We start from the raw sequence: 27,347 nt of genomic DNA on the forward strand, positions 1-27,347 counted from the left end.
CCATGATGAGAGCTACAAGACAGAGGACTCAGTAACTCTGCTCTGTTTAAAAGAGATCTCATTTAAAGTGTGTGGCAATTCCATACAGCTTGCCAAGAACATCCAAAATATCAGAGCACCCTTTTGTTCTTCTGTTAGAGCTTTAATGTTAAAAAAAGTGCTGACAATACCTTTTTATACAGGAAAAAGCTTTTGTGTCACATTTCTCTAATACTCTAGGAAGCTACCCAATCAATCTACATCTGCCTTTTCTAACTCTCAAACTTCGGTCAAAACATTCTTCTCCCATTAAAACCAATGCAAACAATCTACCAGGGATTTCTTACTTCTTTTTACAGCTGTGTCTCGTGGCAAGGAAAAGAGAGGGAAGCAGTAAAAATTCTGGGGGAAAGCCTGGCCTTGCAGAGTTTTGTGTGCCTCTCTGGTAAGTCCACACAGTTGAGCCACTTTGCACTCCCTGGGCTGCTCAGGTTGGTGGGGGCACAGGCTCAACTGCTGCAATCTTAGCTCTTTGTCCTTCTTTTCTTTGGACCTTCCTCTACTTGTTCTTACTCTTGGCTTGCAAAGCAAGATCCATACATTCAGCCAAACATTTCAAACCACCTTATTCCTGCACTGAGAATCAAAACCTCTCCCCGAAGCTTTTAATTGCTCTGCATCAATAACACCATACACTCCATACAGCACAGTATCCCATGTCCGGGTCCCTCCTCTCAATCAGACCCTCCATCCTCTCCTCTTGACAAAGTTTCACAACCCTTTGAACCAACCTTGAATAAAGGCATCACAGAAGCAAGAACTTCATGTTGCACCTTACCTGCAGCATCCCTGATTACCTCAGCTGTTCTGCAGCATAGACAGTCTTGTCTGGAAGCTTTCCCGTCTCTTCTGAGGGGGATCTTTGGAGCCCCCTGTAATACCTAAGTCTCTGCTACAACTCACTGCATCTTCATCAGGTGCCTTTAGGCTCCTGGCTCCTATCTCCTGCTCAAGTAATGAAGAACACTTGTGCCCCATCTCTCTCCCCACATCTCAGAGCCTCTACTGCCACCTGAGCTTAATGCTCATCACCAATACACCTCGTGTTCGCAAAGATGAGGAAAGATGGGAGCCTCTTTTCTCACTGTCCTTGCAAAGTCCAACCCGCGAAGACCACTGATTAGAAACCAATCTTACAGAAAAGCTGCTCAGAGGCTTTTCATCTAAATTGATGTTTTTCTTTTAATGAGCTGTAGATCATTTTCATGTACATTGCAGCACCTTGGAAAACATGTCAATCACTTGATTTTTGAAAGCCAAACTGTTCTAACAGTGCTGAAATGCCTTTGCAAAACATAGCTCATCTGTCTGGAAGGAGCATCCCAGGAAAAGGAGCATTTAAACTAGCCCATTCCTTTCTCCACAGATCTTTCTCTTTACTATCCAAGCAAAGCTCTGCACCATGGTTTTCCTTCTAATTACACTTACTTGTAATTAGAAAGAAATGTAATGTACATGCTACACTCTCAGGCAAGGACACTGAAACCAAGCGTCCTTTTTCTCCTAGCATCAGGAAATGTAGGAGTTTGTGGCAGTTTTGGTTGGGCAGATGACCTTTTAAGGAAATAGGTCATAGCCCTGAAAGACTCAAATAATTTATTCAAGCAAAACTTGCCAAACAAGTTAAAGAAGTATGAAAGCTCTTTCTGGGGCTGGTATTGAATGTCTCACAATAATAGAAAAGTGTGTGATCAGAGCAGACTGCCAGAAAAAAGCACTGTGTACATTGTGCCACTATGTATGTGCGTGGACAAGTAGAAGAGACAAATATGCCCCAGTAGAGGGAGGATTCAATGAAGGTATTTTCCCATTTTCTATTTGAGCCTACACTGGAGATAGAAAGGACCAGCTGTGCTGAAGCTGGACACAACCTTCCTATGTGTAGCTATTAAAAAAAGCTGTATCTATACCATATAGGTCTCCTTTTGTCAGGGGTAGGTTCTACAAAAGCTTCAGCTTCTAGTTCAGAAGAAATTAGGATCATTTAGGGACTGCCTTCAATTTTGGAGGCTCTCTCTACAGTGCCATCAATTAGCCTGCAGTAGTTATTCCAGCCTGTATGTGAGCCAGGCTGGAAAGAAAATACACAAATGAAATGGCACAGATTTTCTTCCTGAAAGCAAAGGAATGGACATTATGAGATGGTTACTGCAGTTTGTGCTTTTGGAAAGTGTGCAGGGAAATATCCTCAGGGAAATATCCAGTGAAAAAAAGAATAAATAGGACTGCTTTCTGCTCCACCTGTGCTACCCAAAGTGAACAGAGAACCTGACTTTGGCTTTGCAAGGGCAGAGAGATGAGTGACAGATGGGGAAGAGGCTACCTACCTACATCCAGCCCAGGAAGGAGAAGCCATGTACTGACCGTGTAGCTTGCACTCAGTTCAGTGATGTCAGGGTATGTCCCCAAAGCACAGGAATGTAACTTAGGAAATGCAAGGCAGCTGCCAGTATCACCCACAGCAATGTCCGACAAGTGAGGAGCAAACGAGAGTGGAAAACCAACAACTTCACTCTTGAGCTGTCCTTCATCATCAGCTGAGCCAAGCTGGAAAGGCAGGTGAGTTTGGGAGGAGAGACAGTACTGTCAGCTCCCAGGATAATAATGCCCAAGATGACAATGCAGAGGACAGTGCTTTCCAGAGAGCTTCAGCTACAGTGAGTGCATTATTCTTCTCTAAAATAAGATGAGGGCAGGAAGGAGGTATAGTCTGTCAATGCACAAGCTGCACTGCAGGAAGGTTAGGGTGAATACCAGGAAGACTTTCCCAGCATGGAAATATGTAAGCATGCAGTGAGGCCATGTCAGTGAAGGCAAAGAAATAAACCTGTAATAAAGGATATTTCATGTAATGAACCAAAATTAGAGCATATTTTGCATTTGCCTTATGTAGTTTGTAGGACTCGTTACAGGGGGCTTACTTAAACTGCTCTACATATCTTAGCTTCCTTAGCCAGCAATTCTCCTTTAAATAGCCAAAGAAGTCACACAGGGTGCAGGGAGATACTTGGATACAACCTGAGCAAGTGTCAACTGTATTTATTCCCCATTTTTTCTCTTCTGCAGCCAGAAAAAAAAAAGGGAATGCCTGTCCACTAGCCTCTGCCTACAGAGCAGGCACTCAGAGTGTCCACAACCTTAAGGGGAGCCCAGGAGTTTGAGGAGGGTGAATAATCCAATGCATGGAGACAGTATCTCCCCAGAAGCTTTTCCCTTGCTCAAGACTTACTAAACCTAAGCAATTTCTCTCATTGACTGGCAGCCCAGTAGCTGTAAGAAGTAAGAGACAGGGAAGAAACATGAGGAGCTCCCAAACCCCAGAAGGAGGGGGATGGCCTCACCTCTGCCAGTTCCCAGGCAGACCTGGTCTCTCCTCCTTCTTGCAGCCAGGGTGATACAGTCCAGCAGTTCCTGGCTCAGGCCAGACTTTGTGGGGGCTTTGCAGAACCCAGCAGACATTCCTGCACACCAGCCATTCTCCACCAAGTGCCGAGGGAAAGGTGGGTGCCGAGTGGTTGTGCTCCAGCTGCCAGGGTGTTTTTCACCAGCCCATGAGAAAAATGTCCTTAACTGCTCAGCTCACTTATGTCTGATGTTATGTAAGTGGATTGAGAGAAAAAACACTGCCATGAGCAGGTTTCTAATTAGGAAAAGAACTAAAAAGCATTATGGAATTAAGGCAAAACCTCAGCATGAATGACCCAAATCCCTTCCTTGTGCTGCAGTCCACAGCAGGCTATTAGAAAACTTTTTTAAAAAAGAAAGTTAATTCATCACTAAGATGGCACAGCAAAGGCAAATGCTTTTGTAGGCTGGCACCCACTCTCCCAAGCAGCTGATCCCACTTAATTTGTCTATTGTAAGTGCAAAGGACACTTTAGAAAGAGATGTGCCTTGTGACACAAGCACTCCAACAAACACTGCTGAAATATGAGTAACAATGGGGCATACCACAGAGTCTTAGAATCATCAAGGCTGGGAGACACCTTTAAGATCATCAAGTCCAACCATCTACCCAGCACTACCATGGTAACTCCTAAATCATCACCCAGCACCACATCCAGACACACCTGTGAGATGCACCTCCAGAGATGATGACTCCATCACCTCACTGGCCAACCTATTCTAGTGCCTGACCACCCTAACAGTGGAAAATATTTTTCTGATATCTAATTTGAATCTCCTGTGTCTCAAAGCCATTTCCTCTGGTCCTCACACTGCAGGCACAGTAGAAGAAACCAGTTCCCACCTCACTACATCCTCCTTTCAGGGAGTTGTAGAGAAGGATGAGGTGCCTCCTGAACCTTCTCCAGACAAAACAACCTAAGCTCCCTCAGCTGCTGCTTATAAGACATAAAACGTATTCTCTGACCTTTCACAAGCCTTCTTGCCTTTCTCCAGACATGCTCCAGTGTAACAGCCCGACGGAGAGATGGGGACTTCAGACAGCTCTTCTTTAAAATGCTGTTTATTGCATAGACTAGGTTACAGCAGTTGGGGGTCATGGGTGAGCCTACAGCTGCTGGCTATAGGCAAGCTGTGTGTCCTGAAGCTCCCTTTAGTTCTGGTTACAATGCATTATTTTTCTTTGCTGAGCATCTTAATACATAACAACCAATCAGCATGACACACAATACCTTTACATTTACATATAACTTATCAAAACTGCTAAAATTACCGTATTATGTTAGTGACTAACCAATCATCTGAGTTAGTAGTTACATATTAAACTCTGAAACTTGTTTTGCAGTCAAAAATTCTTGCTTTGGTAAAAAATATCTTTCTATCTACCTATACTTTTTTACAGGGTAGAAAACATGCTTTGTTCAAAGACCACTTAACCTGTTGGACCTTAGCCATAAAACCTCCTTCCAAATTGACTAAGCCTGTGTTCTAAACCTTCCAACAGGACTAAACCTTTATTCTCTCAGCTGTTTCAGCAACAACTGGCCCTAAAATCATCTTTCATATATCAAAGCTTGCTTTCATTTCTAGAGAACCTTCCGCTAAGCATTCATATCTGTAAAACTTTTCCATTAGATTTTCATCCTTCCCGACATTCCAGCACCTCGATGGACATTTTAAAATTCAGAACTGAACACAGCGCTTAAGGTGTAGCCTCACCAACACTGAGTTCAGGGGAGTGATTACCTCCCTAGTCCTGCTAACCATCCATATAATCACCATACAATCACCATTTCCTAATTTGCACTGGCAGTTTTCTGTTGGTTGTCTGCACTGTCATTACTACTGAGAGCTACCTACAATGAATTACCTACTGTCACACTGGATATAGGTGTCTCATCAACAGCGACTTGCTTTGTGAACATTTCAAGCATCCACTGGTCTCCATGACCTGGCCTTAGTAGGAGATAAGAGCACCCTACACTTCTCACCAATGAGGTCGTATTTCTTTAAATACTCAAGTTGCAGATGTAAGTGCTTACGTTTTAAAACATTGGCTAGCCAAACTAGTAATTTTATAGTTCTTATAGGAGTAATTTCAAATTTGTTGAGGAAATCCTCTCTTCCCTCATAATACTGCCTATTGTGAGTGGAAACACCTTCCACAGATTTTGCTGACATTTGAATCCCTAAGGGCATGACGGTTTCTCTAGCAGGTTAAGTGAAATAGATACCCAGGGAAGTAGTGTGGCTGTTTGGAAAGCTCACATCCTCAGTAAATCAGTTGATGTTTGAACAAGAAGCCAGACTTATTCTCCGTTTTTGAAGGCACCATCTCCCTGAAACTGCCATGTTACATGACAAAGTCTGCATCAGCCAGAAAATGTGCACTGGTCATCATTGGTTTGATAGGATGGTAGCTTATTTCTGCACTCATCTTTTTTCTGCTGGGTCAGTCCCCTCAGGGTGAGGGATCTTTAGGCTTTTTCCTTACTGCAGCAAGGCTACAAGGATGAAGTACAAAAGGGAGACCTCAGCTTTCCTGCCTACTAGGAGACCTTAACAATTGCAGCACAGAGCTGAATGAACCAGACTGCCACAGGGAAGCACCCCACTCTGGCAGCCTGGGGACTAATGTTTGGCAGACACTGGCATGCAGGAATCTGAACCACAGGACAAGGAATCCAGCAAAGCTCATTAATAAAATACCTTCTGCAATTGCCAGAAGGACTGGGCAATTAGTTGAAGCACCCTGACAACTACAAGGCACAAATAGAGAAACACAAACAACTATTTTTGGGAATAGTCTCCAGCTTGGGGTGAGCAGACAGAACATCTGTGGTAGCAGAGGCACCATGCAACTGCATTATCTCAGTCTGTTCTGCTCCTGTCCTCTCATCATAGTAAAGTGTTGCCAAGGTGGAGTCCTCATGCCTTCTAGAAGATAGGTACATAGATACACCAGATCTGTTACAGCACTGGGTCAAAATACTTCCATAACCTGCTGTCTTATGCTGTTTTGTACCACAATACAAAACTTCCCCTGTTTTGGGTCGAACAATAATTACTGTGATGCCGATGCTCTCGGCTTTGTGTGTGGTGTGCAGACACTGCTGCAGCAGTGACACAGCAGGGTTAAAACGCTGCCTTTTCCAGCATGGCTCAGGGGTGGCTGTGCTGGGTGAGCAATGTGTTGTGTGGCAGGGGGCTGCTGAAAGGCTGAGTGAATTTGTGCAAAAGGGCGGAGCAGCAGCTGATGCAGAAGAGCCTGTGCTCGTGAGCAGCTGTGCAAAGGCGACTGCACTTACACAGAAGGAAGCAGATTGGTCTCTTCTCCGGCAGGGACTGCACATGGAAGCTTCCACCAGCAGGCTGAGCTGTGCGAGGTGCCAGATCTCAGGCCTGAATCCATAAAGCCCTTCATAGCTGCTCTTACACACATTCATAAATTCAGGCAGAATGTTCATCCTTAAAAGTCCTTTCTTTTCCCATGTCAGCCTACAAACAGAGACCCAGAATAATTAAGACAGTGCTCATTTTATTGTACTCAGCATGGAAACCAGATGTAAAACAGCAAAACATTAAATTCCTAAGGGACTCAATCAGGTGGGTAACATTGCTTTAGTATCACTTTAAGACTTCACATGCAAACTTCTGTTGGTATGTCTCAAATGAATGCCATGGTACACCTGGTAGCCTAAGACTAGCTTTATTTTGTACAGTACATCACGTTCAATCAGTGTAACTATAAATTTAATAAAGCCACAAAAACAGCTGTTGTTAGAAGCCTCCAAGTTGTTTTTTTTTTTTCTGATGCTGGCTGACTCATGGCCATAGTTTTTTGAAATTAAAAGTTCAGATACGCTCCCCACCTTTAATTCTGGGTAGAAACTCCCAATACTCTTCAGTGTCACTGAGACCTTTACTTCACAATGCAGACTCGGTGATTTTATGTGCCACAGACACACACAAATGGTTCTCTTCCATTTTATGGAAATTCTTCAGGGCAGTGTCTAAACTTGCTTTTGATGTACTTGAAACTATTGATTGTGAACTGAGCTAAGGGAACTGTCAGGAGGACCCTCCAGCAGAAGGATCGCCTCTTATAGCAGAGCTGCTGGGAAGTATCTGAGAGACTTGTATTCTGCAGCAGACAACTGTTAGAGACTTTGCAAGCAGATTTGTCTTTTATTTCTACTCCAAGGAGTGTCAGTCTTAGCAGAAAGCTAACAAAAACTTAAGGTCTGATATTTCAAATGGGGATTAGTTGATGTGATTCTGTTCCTAAGGAGATCAGATGCTTCCTATCACCCAGAGTCTGCTGTTTATAGACCAGAGAAGGAGAAAGATTTAAACTTGCCTCAAGGTTGTGGAAAATGCTAAGCCTCCAGCATTCAATCAGAAGGGAAATGGGAAAAAATCATATTAGAGCATGAGTGATGCATGAGACCTGCACACATATACTCACCTTTTAAACAGGGACACACACACATAAGCTTACCTACATCAGAAGTTTTCCCAGAGGAAAAAATATTTCCTCTCTGTGTGATTTGTCTCAGTAATAACATCAATTTTCTTTAAAGAAGCCTGAATGGTGAAAAGTAGGTTTCACTTTGCAAAATCTTCTTTGCCAGGATTTGATGCAAAATTCACACTATAAACTAGGAAGGAAGAGCTACTCAGAAAAACACAAAGCAGAAAAAACAATAAATCTCAGAGTTTAAAAGTTTTTGAGTTTGGCTCAATTCAGCTGTAATACTTCAGTCTTCCTTTTAAATATCTACAGTGACTCAAGTGAGATTTTAATCCCATTAATTAATTTAGGCCCGTAAGAGAATATTAAGCTAGTTCAAGTAAAAGGACCTGACCTTTGGGTCACACCACAGCATCCAATAGCACCAGAGATATTTTGTAGTGTGCAGTATTTGGATCTACCTGCATGTCTTTGGGACCACTGACCACTCATACAGGCATCACAGAGACTCCAAAAAATAAACTAACCAAGATTAGTTACTGAGACAGGGAGTTCAGGAAAAGGAGGGAAGAGTTTCCCTCTGACCAGAGCCCACAGAGTCTGACAATCAGTTTTCTGTCATTCAGAGCAGCCATTCCCACAAGCTGTGTGAAAGTTACTCTGTTGTGGTAGCATTTTGTGTTAATTTTTAAAAAGTGTAGAAGGACAGACACAGAACAAGATAATAGAGCTAATAAGTCAACAAAATTTGTACTTTCATACAAACCTTGCACATACTGAGCTACCTAATGAAACACTGGTACGGTACATTCCATGAAGTTTCCAAACTGAAAACCAATCTGAATTCCTCATCAAAACTCATTTTCATTTGGATTTCCACTTCTAACTTTAACACTTCGACATAGTAATGAAACTCAAGAGAAAAGGTAGTGCTATCTTTAGAGCATATATTAATTTTGAATCCCTTCAGTATACTTCAAACAGTGCATTTTACAAGCTCTTCTGTTTTAGTGGCAGTAATAAACAAGTTGACTGCTTAGAGGTTTTTTTGAATCCTATTTGGATATATCTATAAATACCAGCAAAATATACAGCCTTTGGAAATATTAATTTTCCTAAAGGACACAGGACACCAACAAACAAAAAAAGCCAGGTGAGGTCAGAAAACAAGTGGGCAAAACAAATATAGGAATGGGAATTCATTGTGAAGCACCTACACCAGCTTTATTTTACTTTTCTTTTCGTCCTTCCCTCCCCACGTTTCTCAGTAATTTCCTCTTCTGTATTCAAAATAATGTTTTCTTCTCCTGAAATGGAGAAGACAGATATTCCCCTTCTTGTCCCTTCAGCTCCTTCTCCACTCTTTTTCGCCAAACCAAGTCAGCAGAAATGAGGCAGAACTTCAGCACTTGTGCCCAAACAACATAAAACTGGCAGCACACATGGCTGTCATACTCACATGGATATCACAGCCTCACATGAAATCCAGGACTATATTACAAACTGCCTGCAATGAGATGCTCCTTCAACTCAGGTATGTATTGGTAACACTGAAATGTGCTTATTTTCATCTTAGCTAGTGGAAAGCCCCCTAAGTGAAACTAGAAGCAAATCTTCCATTCTTATTCACTTCTTTTACTAATGGTTCTTGCTACATCAGCCTTCCTAGAAGAGGCAACTAACAGGGAGGGGTTTCCTGACAATGAGCTTGTTTCCCAAAGTCTCTCATCTTGTAAAGAAATGAATTTAAGAGTACTTCAACTGGCTAGGCAGGTTTGGGTTTTTTTTTTAAATATAGATTTGCTCCTTGGAATGACAAAGTATTTTCTGTTCTGGACCCTCTTTTTATTAGCCCAAATGGATATCTTTGGTTGTTACCCATCCAAATGCAATGTGATTCTGAGTCATTGGGCAGAGAAAAATAAAGGGGTGGTGGCACACGGATCATCTCCCCCTAATCTACCATATCACTACTACAAGCACATTTTCATTTTTGAGACTGACACCCAGAACAGCCTTTCTTGGCTGCTACAAGCCCACTCAAATGCATAATTGCTATCAAATGCAATATTTGCTAATTGCTACCCCCAAACGTGGTTGTTTTGCTGTTGGTGAAAGATGTTGTCATCAGTGAGGATTCACACTGTCACGTAGACATTGTGTGCAAGAGAAAGCACTAATCACCAGTGTTAAACTAGTGAGTTGCCTACAGTCTGCCCTAGCAAGGCACAGTCAAAACCTAAAATATTTTCCATGAGATGTGCTGGTGATTATCGACTCATTTTTATGTGTTGGCTTTTGGCACTTTATTGCTTGGCTACCAACACACATCTGCAGGACTTCTGCAGCCAGCAGACAGTGCCATGGACAATTTCCATCTCTGCACTCGTATTTGCCCAGAACACAGGCTGAGCACTTCATTTTGTTTCAGTTAGGCCCATGCAGCTGTTCAGATGCGCCCACTCAGTAACTTGTCCATCGGCGCTTTGTAGTATGAATGCACTGGTGAAATTTTCCTAGAAGGAAGGTCATTTGGTGTGGGGAAGGGAGACTGAAGACTCACAGCTGAAAGAAGCTGCAAGGAACCAGGAGATATCTCTCATTCCTTGCAAAAAAGCAGTAAGTCCAGTGCTGCCCCAGCTCATTCATTGCCAAGCCTAGTTTGGTCTCAATAAAGCAACACATACACATGTCCTAGAAATACTTTGCAGAGCTGAAGCTGAAGGATAAAATTCATGGAAATCAGTGAATAGCTGTTTATTCTCCTCTGGAAGAAAAAAATAGGACAATCCATTTGCATATCCAGACTGAGCATATTTGTAAAGGGACAGTTCAGAGTAAGCTGGCTCACAGCTACAGCAAGGGAAATGCAGAGGGGGACGCAAGCTGAGCCAAGGGACACAGCTTCAGAGGAAGACAGGCTGGGAAACAGCTAGCAAGGGAAGGGGCAGAAGGGAGGCAAAAGATGCAGCACAGAGCCTTGGACCTGGACAGGACACAGCAAAAACTGCAGACAACTTGGGGAACCTCGTCAGGGCTGACACGGACACAATGTGGGAAGAGACACTGAACTTGTCAATTAACCTGACCTAATGATATTGTCAATATTAATCCCACACAAAATTTCACATGAAACTCACATCTCAGACACTGCTAGGAAGGGGGTGGAAACTAACTAACAGGGCAGTACTAACAGAAAAAATGTTGAAGACTTTCCTCCTGGTAAGCAGAGATGGGAAGACACTCTCATGTGTGGTGCTTCAGAATTAAAAACTCAGCACCATAAGTAGGAGAGGACTTGAAACAACATACAGAAATTGAACAAGGACGTGACATAAACCCCCCTGGTATATATCTGAGGAAAACTAGAAGTCAATTCAGTCCTATGCTTAGGGGCAACACTTTTCATTGCAGTGGGTTAAAATGTTGTATTTTACAGTATTTTACTTTTCTGCTAGGGGAAAACTGACCCCAAATAGCTACTATGAAATCTTGGCAGTTGATATACTCAAGAAGTCTGGCCTCCTAAATAACTAGGGACCACTTCAGGCTGACAAAAAAAAAAAAAAAAGAAAATAAAAAAGATCCTAATACTCATTTACATGGTGTAAACCTGTAAGATTTAGAGTAAGTTGTAAGAGTAAGAGCTACAGAGTAAGTCAGGTGTGTGGTACTAGAGACAGAAATAAATTATCATCATGATTCATGAAAAATCTTTAATGGACTAAAAGTATCTCCTATTTAACTCTAGTACTCTGCAGGATTACAATATCCAAATAATCAGTGCTTTGCAGGATTTATAACTAAATTTTCTACAAACTGCAGGAGTTCCCCAGCCTCCCATAATGAACTCTAGTGGACAAAATACAAAGCTACTGGGAAACACATTTCCCAAGTTTAAAAGTATTGAGAAATGAGACCAACATATATTTGAGACATTATTGTATATCATACTTCTGGAGAAACAGTCACTAAGCTACCTTTTATTAGCAGTTTCTACAACTAAGTTCAGAAATACAGCAAAGATTGTCTCAAGATTTCGGTACTGCTGCAAATTTTTCAAGTTAACAGTGTAATGGTTCATAATATAGAGCATTAGGTAAAATAAAATAACACACAGACTAAATAAATGGTATTCAGGTTATGAAAGGCAGCAAGAAAAGCACCAAAATACTGAAAAAACCCCAGTAGAGTTGGCTAAGTACTTAAAAGGGAAAAATAGTATCAGTGTAACACACTAGACATAGAGGCTCATGGACCCCAATGCACAGGAACGCCTGCTGCTATGGGAAAACATTACTGTGCATCTCTGGAGAGAGAAGAAAGATCCACATCACTTTATTTGAAGAGTGATTTAGAAGAGAGGTGTTCAGCGCTGTGGGAGGCTGGGAGCAGGGACTGCCCACTGTGCCTGAGGAGGCGGAATGACTCCCTGCTTTTTAAAGACTTGGCAGGAGTACCAGAGTAAGGGTGGGCACCATCCTGCTGGATGCAGGTCCATCTACTGATGTGCTCTCCCATGCCTCGAACGGCTTATACCTTAAAGAGTGGCCACTGCAGGGGACAAAAAGCATCTCTCTCACTTCCCCTTCTGGCCATCAGCATCCCACTGACATAGCTTTTCCCAAAGAGAATCCTTCAGTCTTGATCCTCATTCTTTGCCTGGTTCTGCATTTCAAAAGGAGGGGAAGACCGGGCTCCCTGGGGCTTATCTGAGAACAGCAGCCCACAGTATCGACAGAAGGGAGGCTGCTCAGTGATCAGTGTCCGTAGCCTGTTCATGGACTTGCCTCAGCACAGGTAACTTACAAACCAGGAAAGTTGTCTTGTGTTAGGTCTTTACAGCTGTTGAACCTAAATTCCACCTCCCTCAGCTTCCCCCAGTCCATCCCTTTGAGTAAGACCTCACAATGCACATAAATAAATTCCCATAATTCTGACAATCCCTCTGCTTCCTGCTTTATCAGAAGGTGCTGCTCTCCCTGCAGCAAGGTGGCAATTGAAATTTGTGCTTTTGCTAAGTGCCTAGCTTTTCATCTGACAGCAGTCAAGGTTGGGGCATAATGTGGAAATACACCAGCTGTGACAATAATAATGGCAGAATGGAGCATGTGGCTAGTCAGAAAACAAAGGGGAATAATTTTCCACTGTTTCATCACAACCCCAATGACACAACCAAACAGCAGGACTTGAGGGGAGGGATTCTCTCCACTGCAGGTATTTAGGCACCCCTGCAAACCATGTCAGTCTAACACAGAAGAGGGAGCAGGTCGGACGCAGCAATTAGGACGCCTAAAATTCTGCAGCATGGACTGGAACATGTTGTGCTGCCTCCCTTTCAGTTTTTTATTTGATGATGTATCTGAGGAAATGGATTTCCGGGTCTGACTGTTCTGGGCCCGGATCAGTTTCTCGTGTTCCCGTATTTGTCTCTGTAAGTGGTTCTGGATGGCAATTCCCAGGGATTCTGGATCAAGGGAAGCGCCATAAACCTCCCACGTCATTCCTTGCTCATCCCAAACAACATCCCTGACGTGTTTGGACTGCTTCACCTGTACTTTCGCCTCCATGGCTGGGGTGGAGTGCTTTTTGTTCTCACCCAGGACTGGCACAGCCTGAGAGGAAGCAGGAATCACTGCAGTGTGGAGATCGTGTCTGGACTCCCTGGCCTGGGGGCCCTGTTGCTGGGGAGCTGCTGATGCTGCCATGGGAGGGGCAAGAGTTGCAGAACTCACACTCAGCTCGGGCATCAGTCCTGCCTGCAGGTTCTGGCCACCAGCCATCTGAGACTGGCCGCTGTCTCCGTGGCCTCTGCTCTCCTCACCTGCATCCTGTGAGCATGCCTTTGCATGGACAGTGGCAGGATGGCTGCCAACATTCAATCTTCCTTTAGAATCAAGCACCACCAAGTCTTCTTCCTTTGGTTTTACCACAGATTGATTAGGACTGGCCTGCCCTTGACTCGCAGCATTGCCTTGCACAGGCTTTTGCTCAGAGCTGCCCAGGACCTCCTGCTGCTTGACTTCACTGTCCTTGTCAGAGAGTAAAGGTGAGCGGCTGCTTCCTGCATGAGGGACGAGATCTCGCGCGTTGTTCTGAGTTTTTGGGATAGCATCAGTGGAAGCGGTGCTTGGCTCACCAGTGCCAGTCCCAGACTGTGATGGAGTGTGATTACTGGAGTCAACTCCAAGCTGCTCAGCTGGGGTGGGCTTTGGTGGGACTGGAGCATCCTTTGGCAGCTGAGCAGCATCCTTGACATCACGGACTGTACTGGTCATTTCAGCATCACCCACAGATGTTCCTTGGGAGGTAACAGCTGCAGGGGAGCAGGGGAGAACAGGTTTTGCATTATCTGCTAATACCGGAGATGCCACGTCAGATGGGACCCCGGGCAGTTTGACAGGCTGGGTTTGGGCTGAAGCAGTCACGGCCACAAGAGTTGATTTTGATGTAATACCAGGAGAAGATAGGAACTTTTGTTGTGAGAATAAACTGTCAGTAAGTGCAGCCTGGCTCTGCCCCATACCTCCTTGGTAAATTACATGCAGTTCTTCCTTCTCCTCTGGAGGAGGATTCCCTTTTAAGAAGGCAGGAAAGATGCTGGGACTGGTGGAAGCTGATTTGCTCTCCACAGTAGCCACGGCCTGAACCTCAGCATCCCGCCATGTCCTGCTTACAGCTTCCTGAGTAAAAGGGCTGCTCTCTGGCTGAGCTGTCATTGTACCTGTTTCTCTGAATTTGGAAAGCTGGGTGGGGCTTGGACTCACAGGCATGGGGTCCAGGTTGTGTACAGGATGTGGACTCCCATGGCCAGACTGGGCTGGTGCCTCGCTGCTCTGCACTGCTTCAGTTTTATCTGGGGGATGCAACTGCGCCGTGTCTGCAGTCCCGCTGTTTGCCTCCAGACTGGTCTGCGGGTCTCTCCCCAGGTCAGCTGCGGTTTGCCTTGCTGACGAGGCTGACTGACACACAGCAGAACCATTTTTTTCTGCTGCCCTGCCTTTTTCCCCTCTTTGCAGAAGGTTTGCCTGAGAAGTATGACAGAATTGATTAACCCCGACAGGATCACCCGGGGAAGAATAATTTAACACTTCAAGCGCTGGCTGATCATCAGCTCCCTGAGGTTTCAAAGCAGAGTCCTCTATCTGTGTCAGGGAGCTCGTTTTAGCCTGGCTGCCTTGCACAAACTGCCGGGAGCTCTGGGGGGCTGGCATCATCTCTGGCCCTTGCCCCACCAAGAGGGCTCCCACTGCAGCAAGAGCTGGCGCTGCCGGTGCCTGGATGCCAGCTGGCTGGGAACAACCAGTAGGCTTTACATCTGCAGGATGCCCCTCTGCAGTTGTGCTGGCCACCCTGGGAGAAAAGGCTTCCTGCTGGCTGTCATCATCTGTGTGGCACTGCTGGCACCTCTGTGTGCTGGCAGCACCTGAGCAGTTCAGGTCGAACAAGCAAACCCCAGCTGAGCTGGACGGTGTGCAGGGGATGCCATTGCTGGCCCTCTCACCACTGGGGGGCTGGTGCTTAGCACGCTGCAGGTCTCCCAGGTGCTCCTCCTCTGCAGCAGTTGAGACCAGGGAAAGCTTGGCAGATCTCAGAGGATCTGGTACAGTCCCCATGGACTGTCCTCGAGATGTTGTTTGTCCTCAGCTTCTCACTGGAGTTTTCTCACTGTCAGGTTTCTCGACAACAGGTTTCCTGTGAAGTTAATCTGTTAATGAAACAAACACAGTGTTAGCAGCAGTCAGATTTAAGAAAAAGTACCCAGAACTAATTGATTTTACAGTGTGAAGAGAAATACTTGCAGTCAGGGGGGAAAGTGAAGCACCCAATTCTGCCTGAAAGTCACAGAAAAGATACAGATTTCAAGGATCTTCCAGCTCTCAGGTCTGGGTGGAGAAAACAATACTGGTGACAAAGCAACAAAGCTCCTGTGTTGTTGATGCATTAATGAAAAGACTGACATGCCAAGAGGGAGGAAAAAATAAAATAAATATGAAATGAAAGAAGAGGTACAGACTTTGTGTGGAAGTTTGAGTCACAAAATATAATCTCTGCGATAATATTCTCTAGCAAGCCAACTGTGGAAGGAAATGCCTATGTACAGAACAGATCCCTAGGTTTTGAGTGGATTCCACATCTTCAGTGAACACCAGTTCCCCCTTCTTCTCAAGGACAGTCTTTCCAGCTCTACTACTAACAAGGACACAGTCACAGAGGGAAACAGGTCAATTCAGACTAATGTGGATGAACCCAAACCGCACTGGTAAAAGGAATATGGAGGGATCACAACCTGCTGGGTGATGCAGATAGAAACCAAGAGGAGATACTGCACACCAGGGCTGTGCACATACTTACTGCTATCATACTTAGATCCTTTGAAATAATTACAAGGAAGCCAGCTTGATTAATAAATGGGGGTACAGATGACCTAGAAATCAACTTACAAGTAGGTGGTATGAAATTGAAAGGGGAACATTGCAGCAATGCAGAACAGGAGGGGTTCATGCCATACCCAGGAAAATGTGCGGGAGGGATTTTAAGCAGGTAGAACAGAGTTATCCAGGTTGGAATCATGCCAGAACTGCAGAGAAACCACCCTTTCAAACAGGAGGTGATCTCCAAACGTGGTTGTTGGATTTCCAAAGGGCTTAGCACTGCCCAGCCTGGATACTGCTAGAGATCAAGGATGGGACCCATGTCAGCAGAGTGCTGGTGGTCAGTGATAAAATCCCACCCCCACTCTTCTTTTTAAACTGCAGACTAACTGTGCTTGTTTAAAAAACTTTCACTGGCTTATGCTGCCAGCAAAACACAGGTGTGAGACCTGGGAGACACCAAAGTTTTGTTAACCTGATGATGAGAGCATTGCTGTACCTGTTTGTGTGCTCCCATCTCTGCAGGCACACATTAGGGGTCTCCTGTGCTACATTACTAGGGAGATGCTGTTGGAAGCAGTGGAGCAATCACTCATCTATTCCAGACCCTCCCTACCCACTAGCAAAATCAATAAAAGCTCTCTCCAGAAAAATCTCTGATTTCCTTTTCTCAGCCTGGATGGCAGTGGTATAACTTCCTTAGTTTCTCTAAAATAGGTCCCAAATTTCAGCATTTTAGGATACTTTAAAAGAGCAACAGGAGGAAAACGCTTCATGAAGGAAAATTTAAAAAAATACAGCCAGTCTATTTTTTCTAAGAAAAGGAAAGTGCTGCAACTTATCACTTATTCATTAAGCTTTCTGTCTTCCAGGTATTAAAAATGTATTACTTTATATTGCCTCTTTGGGCTCTGTCCAACCAGAGAGATACAGTCTGCTGGGTTAAGCCAGCCCTGAGAAACTGTAATCATGCCCCTGAAGGATCCCAAATTCCTTAGCTGCACTCTGACAGCAGCACAGCATCACCCCACAACAGCTTTCCAGGAGGGCTAAGGATTGCCAAGCTTTTTGGGAAGTACTGAGAGTATGTAAACCAGGCTACAAACCAGTGGAAGTTTGTGGCTGCCCACAACATGTCTTGCCTTCATTTTGTTCTCACTTTAAGGACAGCAGATATAGTCCTGAAGGAAGGACAGACATTCCATGTTCACCCTGTCACGCTATAAAAATCTAAGGGCTGCGAGGAGAGGAGCAGATGGCTTTGGGTATTCACCAGACTAAATTCTGTTACTCTCTTCTTTCCTTTTCCAAATATCAATGCAAACCAAAGCAGTGTATACAACTTGGGAGGTCAGATATCTTTTTTCCTTATTCTTTAGATCCAGAGTTTATTTAAGAAAAATCAAGCAAATATTGGAACAAAATCAATCCACATTTTTAGGATGAGATGTACTAGTTAGCAAAATGTGTCAGAAGAAATAATGATTTCAGAGAAAAATCTGTTTGGTTCTTCACTATACAAAACCTGGGCAAGGTAATATGCATACTGGAGCACTATCTTTTAACTCATACCCACTCAACAGGGCAGTGATTCCTAATTTTTCAATTAAATGAATTAGTTCTGGTTTGAATTTTGCATGAATTCTCCCCATCTGTTCACCAGAATTACCTGAAACACACAGTTCAATGTCTGCCTCATATGGTAATTAAAAGAGATTTTGCTACCAGTTCTTGATACAAAACATCAGCAGAAGAAATTCTGCCCCAGAATTTCTTGCCTGGACCTATTCTCTGATGTGGGACAACTGAGCATAGTCCAGACATTTTGCTTGACCCTTGAATATGGGTGGAGGGTGGACCACTCTTCTGCCTGGAATGACTGCAAATGAGTTAGTTTATGAGAATAAGGTTTCTATAAAGACTTTGTTGTCAAAGTCATGGGAACTACTTTCTAGACTGCCACTAAGCCATGCTAATGACAGGAGCCAAAGGCACTGAAGTAGTCTAAACAAGCATGGTAAATTAAGAAAATAGTCTAACTTATAAATGAATAAAAATCAGGAAAAAAGCAAAGCCTTGTGAAAGAAAGCAGCAAGGAAGTCCTACAGATTACAGAACTGGAAAGGCATTTTTATTATTGGAATCTCATTTATGATTATTGTCTCATTTGAGTCCTGTTATATAGGAAAGAAGAACAGTGTTGGGACCTGTGGGCAACACTACTCAACTGCTAAGACAGTGAGGATTCAAACAAACAAACAACATTGCCTGCAAGCAAATACTTAGGAAAAACAGAAATCTAAAACTCAGTAGAAGGCCAAAAAACATGTCAAAACAAATCAAGATCGCTGATGAATTTTTCAAGTCTTGTATGCCAGACCTGGAGCAATCATCCAAAGTTTTATTTTAACAGGAGGTGAAATTAGTATCTCTACAAAGGTCAAAATCAATTTTTAGTAATAAGAACAGATTTGCTACAGAGTTCTCCTTACCCTTATTCTTGCAGATCAAATTAGCCTGCCTGTGTCAATCTCATCTCAACAAAGATTTATTCTGGACCTTTAACAACAAGAGGTTTCTAACTGGTGAAGTCTATGTTTGGCTTAAATGGCCTTGAGGGTCCCTCTGCAGCCAGCAGACCTTCACAGACTCTTGTAACTGAGTAGGACTTTTTCATGTGCTATTTAAAAAAACCCCAAATACCAAGAAGTTTCCAGGCAACTCAAGGCTGACAATGTAAAGAAACTCCTATTTATTTATTTTTCCTATTTTTTTATTTTTTCTTATTGGTAATACCTAACCCCTAATAAAACAATGCTGCAATTTTTACTCTTGCTGCTTATGAGAAAGTCAACAAAACCAGAAAGTCTGCATGTTTCATAATATAAACCAATAAATTTTCAGGAAATTCCTACATGATTCTGCCTTCTATTCTCTTGGAAGAGAGAAGAAATCTGAAAATCTGCAAAAGCACAAATAAGACTTTCAGCATCTCCACCTACCCTCAACTGTAAAAACAATTAAAAAGCAGCTCCCAAACCAATCCAATTCCAGATTCTCATCACCTTTCCATTCCTTGAGTCTCATGCTCTTTGAGCCCTCTCTTCAACCTTGTCTCTGCAAATGGAAGAGCTGAACATTTGCTCTTAATAGTTCTAATCTTACAAGATCTCTCAGATCATCACAGAAATCATTATACAGCCACATTGCTTAAGAAGAGAGATAAACATCTGCTGAAGTGGGAATTCAGTCTCTGTTCTCATTTTCTGATTTGAGAAAAAAGACAGTGGCTCATCTGAACTCATGTTGGACCACTAAATATATAGAAAATAAAATGTATTTCTTTAAATTTTAAATATACAAATGCACTTGCATCATTCTAGTTCTGCAGCCAGTGGGTTTTTTACCCTCTTTTCAATGTCAAAGGGTGTTGGTTATTCTGTTTTTTTGTGAAAAATTTGCTTTATGGGCTATTTTATCCTAATTATCCGTGGGATCAAAAAGATTGGCACTACAAATGAAAGACAGTACAAAACAAGGACACATTCATTAAAATACATAAGAGATTGCCTGAAGAGGTAAGATACAAGACACAGACCATCCATCTTTCAGTGTGTTTTGGGATGCTGACAGGAGACAAATTATTCACTGCAATGACAGGGAGGGAAGAGGTCGTGGGGATGCCTATAGATACTTTGCATACCTGTGATTCCCACCAGAGATGGGGCTGACATTTCAAGCAGAGGGTGCCCCAAGTCCCAGTTCCCCTTCTACAGTCCAGGAATGCACATGTTATTGCAGGTCAGACCTACAGAGAAAGCAGGAACCTGTGCCAGAGACAGGCAGAGAGCCGGACAGCAGAAGCAACACGTTCAGCAGCACAGGGCTGCAGCACCCTTGGTGCAGACATGAAGCAAAGTGGGTGGTTGTACGCACACCACAGCACTAAATCAGCTGGAACTACCAACTGAACCACGTGAACAGCCCTGAGGAGAAGCCAGATCCAGCCAGATCCTCACCAAACCTCAGAGCTCTTCCTCCTGGATGCTGACACACAACCAGCAATGTCCATCAGGTCTGCTCAGAAAGGTGTCATGACACAATGAAAAATGGAAATGGCGAAGGTAAAATGGGAAATAACTCCAAACACAAAAACAGAGGCTAAGTGCTCGTCTTTGCTTTGTAATGGTAGTAAAACAGAGGAAAATCATGTAAAAATCAAGGGCAAGATGCACTACCATTTTCAGCCAAAAGGAAATGGCTGTCAATCAGCCTGATACCTACTGAAGATATTTCTAGCAATATGTGTACATGCTGAAGAAACACATTTTTCTGGTTGTTGACTCCTCCCATCTCTCAGGTATAGAGGTTAACTCCACAGCGTGCAGAGCATGGGAACTCCACTTTGGAAGGACAAAGCTCAGTTTAACCTGTTGCCCACAACCTAGAGATGAGAAAATGCGTAAAGCCAGTCCTACAAATGGTACAGTAGCCCCTGGGACTAATACAAAGCAAAGGAAACTGCTTTGCACCTTCCTTCATTTCTCTCAGCTTTCAGCAAACCTTAAGTACATCCTGCCAAGCGCCCTGAGCAGGACCTTGCCTGAATATTTCAAAGCAGTCCAGGGACACATGGGTACCTCAGCGGTCACTCAGGGACAGATGTGTGAGAATATCTGCAATTGGCTTTTAATAGGCAGGCACGGAGAATGAAAACTGTGTGGTGATCAAGCATGATTCAGCTCTACCGTCCTGCTGGCAGTTACCCTACAATTAGAAAGATGTCCATCTAAAAGGAAATACAGCCCTGCTTCGAGACAGGATGTTCCAGCCTGTGTCCCATCTGTTCCCTGTGGGCAGCACCCCCATCTTGCCCTGGCCAAGAGACAGGCAGCAACTCCCACATCCATCTCTGGCACCTGCTGATGAAGCTCTGGCAGGAGCCCATGCACTGTTAGCAATGCCATGATGCAACTCAACCCCAAAAGTTGGGCTGCCCCTGCTGAAAATGTCACTGTCCTCTAGCCATGGCCAAAGGCAGCAGGCTGCTATGTGCTGTGGATGTGCAGCAAGAGCATCTTGTTTGTGTGGGAGTAGGAATCAATTGTTTATGGATTTACAGGTGCAACATGGTTTAGCAAAATTCTTCCACGTTTCCAGACAGAAAAGGGGTTTACCTTGCACTCCAACTTCTTAAAGCAAGAAAAAAACAGTATTTAGAAGTTAAAGAAAATTCAGTATTGAGAAGGTTGCTAGAAGACAACATTTGGCAAGGAGATTGAAAATCCTGGTTTAAATTAAGAATTGTGGTATCATCTCCTGCCATTGAAGTTCTGAGTCTTCAAAGTTCACTCCATTCTCACAGATTAAAAGCCTTTTCCATGAAAAGTTCAGATTATGTAATCACAGAGTCTAGAATCTCTCCAAAGAGCTTCACACATCATCAGAGGAGGGTGGCATGGGAAGGAACCACAGGAGGACTGGATGACAGCCTGAACATCCATCACCTCCGCACTCTTCTCCTGTATCATCCTTCCCCTCTGCTTCCCCACTCAGCTCACCCTCCCAAGCACGCTCCCAGTTGCAGACAGGGGCCTTGGGTAGCAGCAGGGGCTACAAGGACAGGCTCTCTCCCCACACACCTCCTCCCAGGGCTACAGCACCAGATAAAAAAAGCTTTCTTCGGTGAGGCATGTAAGCATGCAAAAACCCCTGCTGAACACTGGGCTTGCTGCAGAGCACTGCAAAGAGCCCATCAGTCTTTCTCCTCCAAGGTGAAAGGGAAGGATAAAGGGCTTTATGAAAACAGCTAAATCAAACAACAACTACACTGACTGGCAGCCAGCTGTAACAGTTGCATAAGCTACAGCAATGTTCCTACCTCATATCCTGGGCCACCCTGGAGGGGAGGCAACACATAGGTAAAACCCACCAGGACATACCTTTTTTTTGTTTAACTGCATGTTATTATGTTTAGCCTCATTATTTATCAGCAGTTTTTTTCTTATTCCAGTGTCTGACCCTGGAAGTAATTTTTAAGGAAATGTAGCCTGACTTCCATGTTTCAGGAGGAAGTCTGCATGCACACTCCTGACACATGTGCGTGAGAAGAAACCAGCAACCTGCTGTTCACATCAGGCAGGTGACTCCACATAACTCACTGCCACTGCTTATTTTTCCTAAGCTTACTACTGGGTAAAAACAAGAGGTGGTTTTAGAGGAATGTGGACAGGAGGCTCATATGGACCTCTCAAACACCACTTTTGTACTTGGTGTCGAAAGCAACAGAATTTCTAATGACCAATGAGAATCTCACTCCTTACCTATGCTGCTATCTTTCTGATAAAAGCATAGTGAAATCTAACCCTTCATTAACATATATTATGCAGATGACTGCATTTGAATGCTGACAGCTGACAAACTAAAGCCCTCTGTGAGCTTTTGGTGAGAGCAGTTTAGCAGTAACCAACAATAAATACCTTTTTCCTACACAGCAATGCCAACATGACTTCATAAAGCAGAGTGATCATCTTTAGGGATAAAAGCATAATGCTGGCTTGTTGCCCATGCAATTCTTGCAATTCTTCTTTGTTGCCCAGACAACTTGCAACAACCAGGATGATGTGGTTTACGTGGACATCCATCCACGGGAAGCTGGACTAATACCAAAATCACATTTCTCTGGTCAGAAAAACATAGCCACTGCTGAGTAGGTGTGTCTTAGAAAGGGCGGGACAAAGGCTGTTATGTACTTCTAACATGCTTTCAGGTACTCAAAAGGAAGTTTCCTGGATTTCATTATGACTTCCTTAAGAGCATTCCCCCCACAGCACTGAATGCAAACATTCATCTTGCAGCTGAAGCATCCACAGGAGCAGAGTTACCACCCTAGACAATTAGGCCTGATTTGCTGCTGAATAACCATATTATCAGTGCCCAGAGAAATTTATCATAGCAGCACTTCTTATTTTAAATCAACCTTGCAAGTAAGGAAATTCTGCCTTGGAAGAGCTGACAGCAGGATCAATGTCTTTTGCATAAGGTAAAACCCAAAAATGATAATGTTTAACTCTCATGCACCGTCTGAAAAAATTAAGTTCTCCTCATAGATCATATTATTTTAATGAAGATGCTGGGCTCAGTATTAGAGAGGGGAATAGATTTTTACATAACAGGCACCTGGCAAGGGACGTATCCATTGTCATTTACAGGCGTTATCCTAACAGAAAAGAACTACTCCAAATGGCATGTAATTAGAGAAGAAGGATGCAGTGCCTACCCAGTCATTACTGTAACAGAAATTTGCTGTACCGTGTGATTAACCTAAGAAAGGCATGATGATGATCTCACCATGTCTGCTCTTGCCTCCTGGCTATCAGAAAACACAACTCATGTGAATAGAGAGGCTGGCAGCTGAAACAGCTATCACCGTGTTGTTTTTTTTTTTTTAATAAAAAAAAAACCCCAACAGTTAAAAATATCTTGCCTTCTTCCTGCTGCCACCTCAGCAGTTGCTTCCTGTTTTTTCACATTGTCACTTTGCTCTGCTGCTGGCTGTCATTGACAGTAAGAGCAGCAAAAAGAACAAAATAATCTCCTTAGCAAACTGCCTCCTGCTAAACACCTTCTCAAAAACCCACAAGAGGAAGTGCCATGTACTGGGCCACTTTTTGTCTGATGTATTGAGGCTCTGCAGGAAACCAAATGGCTGCAGGTTGGAGGCCTTCGGTGTTCAGGGATAAAATCTGAGCAATTCTGTGGTATCTTTACAATGCTGGTAAATGCTCTTTTGAGGGCAATGACTCAAACCTGTGTGTCCAGCTAAGGACTCTAAGCTGCTCACCTCAGTCACTCAAGCTTATGATGTGATTTTAGTGAGACCATTACATAAAACGCTGTCATCTCAGCCTCTTCTTTTTCTTTACTTGAGGCTATACGCTTTGTTGTGTTGAGCGCTAACCCTAGTGGAACTGGACCACACCAGCGCCTCAGTCATGATTTGCTTAATGGTGCAGAACTATGTGTAGGATATGGGGGAACCAACACTTGTCATGTACTGCAGATAATCAGTGAGACCACTGTTCTTTATATACAGAAATGATGGAACAGCCTAACAGCACCCAAAGGGCTGTAGGTGGGTGATGGCTTCCAGACACCTGACTCTAATGAAGGTCAACACCAGATGGGAAAATGGTGGTAAAATATTACAGCTATAAACCACATCAGGTTTTCTTTGGTCTCCAGACAGAGCTGACAGAAGGTGTTGAAAGACACGTCTGAGTAACCTCACAGATGACAGCAACTGCCACTATGGCAGAGCTGATCAGGTAAAATTGAGAGAAATTTACTGCTCTGGCTCTTGACTTGAGCAAAAGGCAGTACAGGCGCTGATACCAACTCAGCATTGCTAAAAATCAACTCCCAAATCTTGCATCACTAACATTGGGTCCTGACATTCTCTGGCTATGTAGCCACAGAGATCTTTGGGAGAAAGAAAAGCTCGTAAGTCTTTTCCATCCTGTACTTAGATGTGCTTGAATAAAGAGACTGCAATGCTTCCTCCAGATGAAGCAGCCAACTCAGTCACCAAGTCATTCTCTCAACACCTCCATCTTCCCACAGCAAAGAAAAACACCAACAGCTGTGCTGTATAATGGCATATTTTAGGAACAACTCATTATTTGCAGTCTATCCCACAGGTGTTTGATGGCAATAGCTTTTTAATGTTGCCCTTGCAAGGAGCCCAGGGGTGCAAAAATCTCTCATGCTAACAATTGCAGGAACCATCCTCACTTCTGTTAGAATTGTTTCCTAACAATGGCCTATACAAAATATGTATTTTTATCCCTACATTCAATGTGCTTCTATCCTTCTAGCCCCAAGAAGGGGGGCTAAGGTATCCAATTGTCTGCAGCATTTTATACCATGATTCAAAAATTATTTTCACAGGCTTAAGAATAATTACATTCTCTGCTTTTGAATTTTTAAAAATCGCAGTGCTCTTAAAATCAATCCTTATTTAGTGTCTGACCTGGGAAGTTCCATATGTATCAGAACAAAACTAAGCCCAAGATCACTTCCTCAAAACAGACAATATTTAAGAGGTAGCAGTGCAAAATCTGGAGACTAGTTCAATAAAACAGGCTAGAAACAGAGTCACAGCAGCTGTTGTAAGCCAAAGCTTTGCCCACTGCAGTATGGTACAGCCATATCCATACCCTAGACCTCTGCCTTATCCATAGTAGGCTTATGGTCCAGTCGACACCCTGCAAGTCTTATACCAGGCTAATGTGGCACCCCCACTCCTGCCAAAGGCTGGCATCTTCCCAGTTAAGAGTACAAGGTTTACACTGAGCCCATTGCTGGGCATACCTCTTCTCCTCATTTCTTTTGCATTTAGGACAGGGGGAGTCACATTTGCATTTATCAGGTGACTGAAGCAATGCATGCAGTGATGAAGGCACTTGTAAAGAACATTTAACTTTGACTTGAATCACTGTCCCTTAGGATGATTGCCAAATTGGTTAATGAGAATAATTAGCATTAATTAAAATTACAGCTCAAAGGAGTTATATCACATCTGAGTTCAACTGAGTTTCAGGCTTACTGGAGCTGGCTGCCTCAACCACCTGGCCAAGCCCAAAGGAGACATCCCCATGGGCAGTGTGACTGGCACTCACCTGACAGCCATCACTCCAGCTCAGCTTCCAGCTTCTCAGGCTACACACTGCAAGCAAATCATGCCCCTAAGCATTCAAAAAAAAAAAAAAAAAAAAAAAAGTGGCACCCCAAGCAATTACTGAGTTTATCATCTAATGCCCAGCACCTCCCATCATGCTGCACTTCTTTTTATTCCTCTTTGGAGCAGTTTTAGCTATCCTTGCTCAAGCTGCCAGCATATTTAACCTGCAGATCTTAGAAGTGATCTAAGGTCAAGCTGTACCTTGCTAGAGCACAGCTGTGAGGGAGCAGGGCTGTGGGACAGCTTTGTCCTTGTTTCTAAGTCAGCTGGAGTGGAAGCTGGCAGGGCATGAAAAAGGATCATTCACGGCTTAGGGCTTAATCACTGGTCTTGCATTGAACATCAATGCCCCATGCACAGAGGCACACTTGAAAGAGTGAGAAAACGCATGGCAACCTTAGAGCCAGTATGAAAATCCAGACAAGATGGTTTATTTCTACATAGGACCTTCTTCAAGATAAGTACTAGATACTTCAACCAGTCATCTGACAGCTGTGAATACACAGCAGTCTTCTGACCACAATTTATTTTTATTGACATCCTGTTTATGAATACAATTTGAATTACCACAAATTCATACTTACATGATTGAAGACAGACATACACATACATACAAAATCTGATCTATGCTAACCAAGATAGTCATCTAGCCTGGATGATTAAAGCTGGGCATTGAAATAAAAGAGGTCTGATGATCAAAAGTGCTGAATAATCAGAAATACCAGTAAAGCCACTAGGATTCAAAAGTCGCTGAATATTTTTGAAAATACAATTTTTTACTCCTGTTTTTATCCAAGAAATGCGAGAAGGTTCTAACATACTCTGCCATTTTGCTGGATGCTACATGTGAGCATAGAGATACTAAGCTTCCATCACTTAAGAAGAAAAGATGGTAAAGGTAGGAACCTCTACTTTTTCTGCCTCTTCAATACAATCTAACACAGGTAGAGATCACAGAGAAAGCTATGCAACAGCCAGTGTCTAACGTCTAATCACTGGATTTAACTACAGAACACCTTTCTTCTACATCTCATAATCTACTGCTAAAAGCTGCGCCATCACAAGCCCAGCAATTCTGGCTTTAATGATCCACCTCTGCAACATTACTGAAAAAGATATACAAATTAGTTCCTTCCCTTTCTAGATTCGAGTCCTGAATCTACAAAGAGGGAAAGAGACCTCTGCTAAATGAAAGGCAGAAAACAAAAGAAGCATACAGAATATGCTGCTGCTAGCATTTACAAAGAAAAAACCCAAACCCCGGAAAACCACCACCTTAAAGCTGAATAAGCAAAGGATGTTACAGACCCAG

At 43.4% G+C, this 27,347-nt stretch overlaps 1 protein-coding gene across 2 annotated transcripts in view; it reads right to left on the reverse strand.

The window, feature by feature from the left end:
* Positions 1-6,965: 6,965 nt before the first annotated feature.
* The window catches only part of GPRIN3 (GPRIN family member 3), a 32,925-nt gene continuing 12,543 nt past the window's right edge, over positions 6,966-27,347 (reverse strand). For both annotated transcript variants that reach the window (XM_058838626.1, XM_058838625.1), the window contains exon 2: positions 6,966-15,626. In XM_058838626.1, the coding sequence (XP_058694609.1) occupies positions 13,162-15,534 (2,373 nt within the window). In that variant the 5' untranslated portion in view covers positions 15,535-15,626 and the 3' untranslated portion in view covers positions 6,966-13,161. The remainder of the gene's footprint in view (positions 15,627-27,347) is intronic.

The sequence above is a fragment of the Poecile atricapillus genome, chromosome 4 (assembly GCF_030490865.1).
Source record: "Poecile atricapillus isolate bPoeAtr1 chromosome 4, bPoeAtr1.hap1, whole genome shotgun sequence".
Taxonomy (NCBI): Eukaryota; Metazoa; Chordata; class Aves; order Passeriformes; family Paridae; genus Poecile; species Poecile atricapillus.